Source organism: Piliocolobus tephrosceles, chromosome 15, assembly GCF_002776525.5.
Source record: "Piliocolobus tephrosceles isolate RC106 chromosome 15, ASM277652v3, whole genome shotgun sequence".
NCBI lineage: Eukaryota > Metazoa > Chordata > Mammalia > Primates > Cercopithecidae > Piliocolobus > Piliocolobus tephrosceles.
The window spans coordinates 22,225,875-22,229,805 of record NC_045448.1 but is presented as its reverse complement, the minus strand read 5'-3'; the positions used below and the strand labels follow the sequence as shown (position 1 = coordinate 22,229,805).

The 3,931-nt window shown below is 54.0% G+C and overlaps 1 protein-coding gene across 1 annotated transcript; it reads left to right on the top strand.

Annotated features, from left to right (window-relative positions):
- Nucleotides 1–223: 223 nt before the first annotated feature.
- Nucleotides 224–3,727, top strand: LOC111554427. Its single transcript, XM_023229970.1, has 2 exons — nucleotides 224–530; nucleotides 2,973–3,727. The coding sequence occupies exons 1-2, from the start codon at nucleotides 224–226 to the stop codon at nucleotides 3,419–3,421; spliced, it is 756 nt and encodes a 251-aa protein (XP_023085738.1). The 3' UTR covers nucleotides 3,422–3,727.
- Nucleotides 3,728–3,931: the final 204 nt, after the last annotated feature.

The window sequence follows — 3,931 nt, the reverse complement described above, 5'->3', positions numbered from 1 at the left end:
CAACTGAGTTTCTTTGTCCAGGTAGGCCCTGGTCCAGCCTGTCAGTGACAAGCCAGCCTTCTCTCCAGGCTCCCTGCTCCCCCAACACGGGAACAGCATTTGCTCCACAGCTTTCTCCAAGCCAAGAGGAAGCGTGACAATAAGAGGGTGAACAGCAGCCCTCGACGTAGAGAAAGTATAAAAGACTGACAGCAGAACTTTAAAAGCAGAGACGTCGGGGGGCATGGTTTTCAGGACCAAACAGTTCCTCTTACCCAGCAGCCCGCCAATGGCTGGGAACAGGTGCTGGGCAATGCGTCACAGGTGTGCCGGCCACACCCTCAGGGAAGGAGAAGACAGAGTGTTCACGCCAGAGGACCTGCAGCCAAATGCCCCTGGGGTCTTGTCGTGCCCAGCCCAGGAGGACGAGGTCTGTGTGTCCTGCATCTCCGGGCCTCTTCAGCATGTTGTTTGGGACCACCTGCTCAGCAGGCTACGACTGTGCCAGCACTGCTTCACCTCCGCCTTCTCTCTCACCATTAACATGCTGTGTAAGTATGGGTGATATGGAGAGGGTGCATGGAGACCAGAGGGCCAGTGAGGAAGCAGGCAGTCCTTGGAGAGCAGCTCGGCGGCCAAGAAGACTTGGGATTCAGAGCCCTGGAGATAAAGGTGGAGCCTTCTGCACAGATAAGGCATGGGAGGAAGGGCTGCAGCAGCTAGAGGCTAACAGCACACAGTAAGGAAGGCTCTCGGGTACACAGGGAGAATGCCGGGAGGCCCCCAAGAAGCTCAGCTGACCAAAGACACCCTTCCCAACTGAAACCTCAGAAATCAAAACCACAGATTCAGGAGAGCCTGTTGCAGTATAATCCTATTGTTAAAAGTACATTATATAGGCTGCCTGTAATCCCAGCACTTTGGGAGGCCAAGGTGGGCAAATGGCTTGAACCCAGGAGTTGGAGACCAGCCTGGGCAACACAGCGAAGTCTAATCTCTACTAAAAATATTTTTAAAATAATCCAGGAGTGGTGGTGTGCACCCATAGCTACTTGAGAGTCTGAAGTAGGAGGACCGTTTGAGCCCAGGGGGGTGGAAGTTACACTGAGCCATGATTGCACCACTGCACTCCAGTCTGAGTGAGAAAGCAAGACCCTATTTGAAAAAAAAGTGTCTTATATATTAATATAATAAGTATTTACGTGTGCATATATACAGAAGGGGGGAATGTCTGGCAGATATTTACCGATGGTTTATCCTCTTCTGAGTTCATTCATTCCCTTCAATACTTATAAAGACCTTTCATATTAGAAACTGTACTGAAATTCAGTGTCAAAATGTTATTAATTTGATATAACTAATTTATTTTTTTTCTTCATTCCTTTTTTATGTATATTCGTATTTTCTCAGTTTTAAAGAATAATGATAACTCACCAAAGAAAAAGCTTCGAAAACCAGGCCCCTAGGCCCCAGGGCAGACTGTCTGCCCACTTCTCCTGCTTCCTTCTCCCCAGCTCCTCTCCCCAGCTCCTCCCCTCCAGGCTAGGTACCCTGTTTGAGAATCTTCAGACCTCTGCAGGAGCATTTGCACCTGAAGTTCCCGTCCCATTTTTTCCCCTCTGATCCCCACACCCCCTTGGAGCTCAGATGAAGCCCCACCGGGCCTCTCCAAGTCCCAGGACTCCCCAGCGTTGGGGTCTGGACAGTTGTGCAGGGCCCCGTCATCTTGCAGAGGTGATATCGCTCTCAGTTCACACAGCACCGAAGAGGCAGTAAAGGAGATAAATGGAATTTCTGCTCAATGAGTTGATGATAATAATAAATAAGGCCTTTTCTCCAAAGACTTGAAATCTGTTGGCTCATTTCAATGCACAAAATTATTCGTTTAAAGAATCCTCCCCACAGACTTGAAATAGGTGGGGGATTAGTAATCATTAACCCCATTTTGCAGATGGAGAAACCAGGACCCAGAGGGAGCTGGAGCCCATAATGACCGACAAAGCAGGTGCCCTGACTCCCTGGCCAGCACCCTATTTGGACAGGGTACGGTCACAGTCCCAAGCTGCCACTGTAGGCACAGGACCAGAAAGCCATTCCTAGATCCTCAGGAATCGATGCTGAATCCACCACCCAGCTCGTGAAGCGCTCCTTCCTCTGACTCAGAGCTCCCTAAGGACCAGACCAGCATCTTCTCTTCCCTTTCTCTATCCTTCCAAGACTGAGCAAAGCAAAGGCAAGGCCCAGAATCCCCTTCTGCCTCCCCCCGCCACTGAATATGCTAAGAACAGGGTTCCATGAAGGCCCCCGGCCTTTGGGGATGGATGACGCATGGATCAGCTGAATCCTGGCAGGACAACGTCTCTGGTCCAGGCACTTTTATTTTCCGGAAGAATCCTGCCTACCCAGGGAGACTGAGAAGCAGCCATGTGGCTCAGAGCAGGGAGAGGACATCCTTCTCCTGCTCTGCCTTTGACTGTCAGAGCTTCCAGCCTCCGGGTAACCATGGTAATCGGCAGCATTAACCGCAGCAGTGACAGGAGCCTCAGCAGGCCCACTCTGACCTGCTCCACTGCAGATGGTACGCTGCCGGCTTCCTGCAGCTTCGGTGGGGAGCTGTGACCGGCTGCCAGACCCCTGGTGCACTCACCTGCACACCTACTGCCTGGGCCCAGAGGTTGCAAAGGGTGGTCTGTCTCCCAGACCCAAGAGTCAATGCTAGAGAGAAAAGGGGCCTCGAACCTCCTGCAACCCTTCACAAGGCCTGGTCAGAAGAGGTCTAGGATGCAGTCCAAAAGCATAGTTGCCATGTCAGTGGGGGCTGTGGACCTGGGCTTTTTCTCTGGACCCACCACATTTTTAGTCTTAGTTCTGCCACCAAAGGTGGCAGCCATCCTCCAGTCACCTCAGGAGGCCAGCCCGACCTGAACCAGTGAGGGCCTCTCATGTCAGAAATTGGGGCCATCCACAGTCATCTTCTGCTCCCTTTACCGAAGGGCCATGCGGAGGAAGCCACAGCAGAGCCACTCTTGACCAGTTGGGTGCTGCCACCCACTCACCCCACGGGGCCCATCAGCTCCACTGGCCCTGTGTTTCCAGGTCTCTGACACCAGTTTCAAGTCCTGCCAGCCTGATCGTTCTTATTCCTGAGTCCCCTTCCCTCCTTTTAAGCACTGAACGAATCCCAAAGCTGAGCCCCTGCCCAGAACCCTGGGGTCTGTCCTTTGCAGCTCTGAGGGCCACACGGGACTGCACACAGGGAAACAAAAACAAGGCCTTCTACATTTCTCAGGTCCTTGAGTGTTTCTCTCTGCTCCCTGCCCTCTGGAGGCCAGCCCCGGGGTACAGAGGGGTTGCACAGGCCAGAGACCGCATCCCGGATTCCAGACCCACGCGGCTGGCACGGGCTCCGCAAATTCTGCCAAACTATGCGAAGCATTCTTAGGTCCAGCTTCTTCTGAGAAATCTCAAAATGGAGAGGGCAAAGGCAAAGAGAGTGAGTTTCCCAGGAAGCCCCAAAGCCCTGGCTTCCGCCCAAACTGGTTTGCGGCCCTGGGAGTCCGTGCTGGGGACGGAGAACGACGTGGCACTCCCTCTAGCGGCAAACGGCTCGCACAGAGCCCGGCATCTCTGTGGCCGGAGCCTCGCCTGCCGCGCGCTCTCCTGCCAGGGCCACGCAGCCTGCCCTCCTCTGCCGGGGAGAGGAGACTGCTCAGCAACTCCCCTGTGCCCATGCAAGAGAGGCTGTCGGGGGAGGAGATCCCCCTCCGGCCTCAAAGCAATTCCCAGCCAGGCCTTCACAGCTGCATCCCGGCGCCTGGGAGGGAGGTCACCACGCTGCCTTATGCCTTGATTAGGCCGGTAACAGTCAGGAAAGCCCTGGGGCTCACCCAAACCCAGCTGTCTACAGACAAATCACAGGCTCGGAGCTGCTTCACCAAGCCGAGCACCGTCT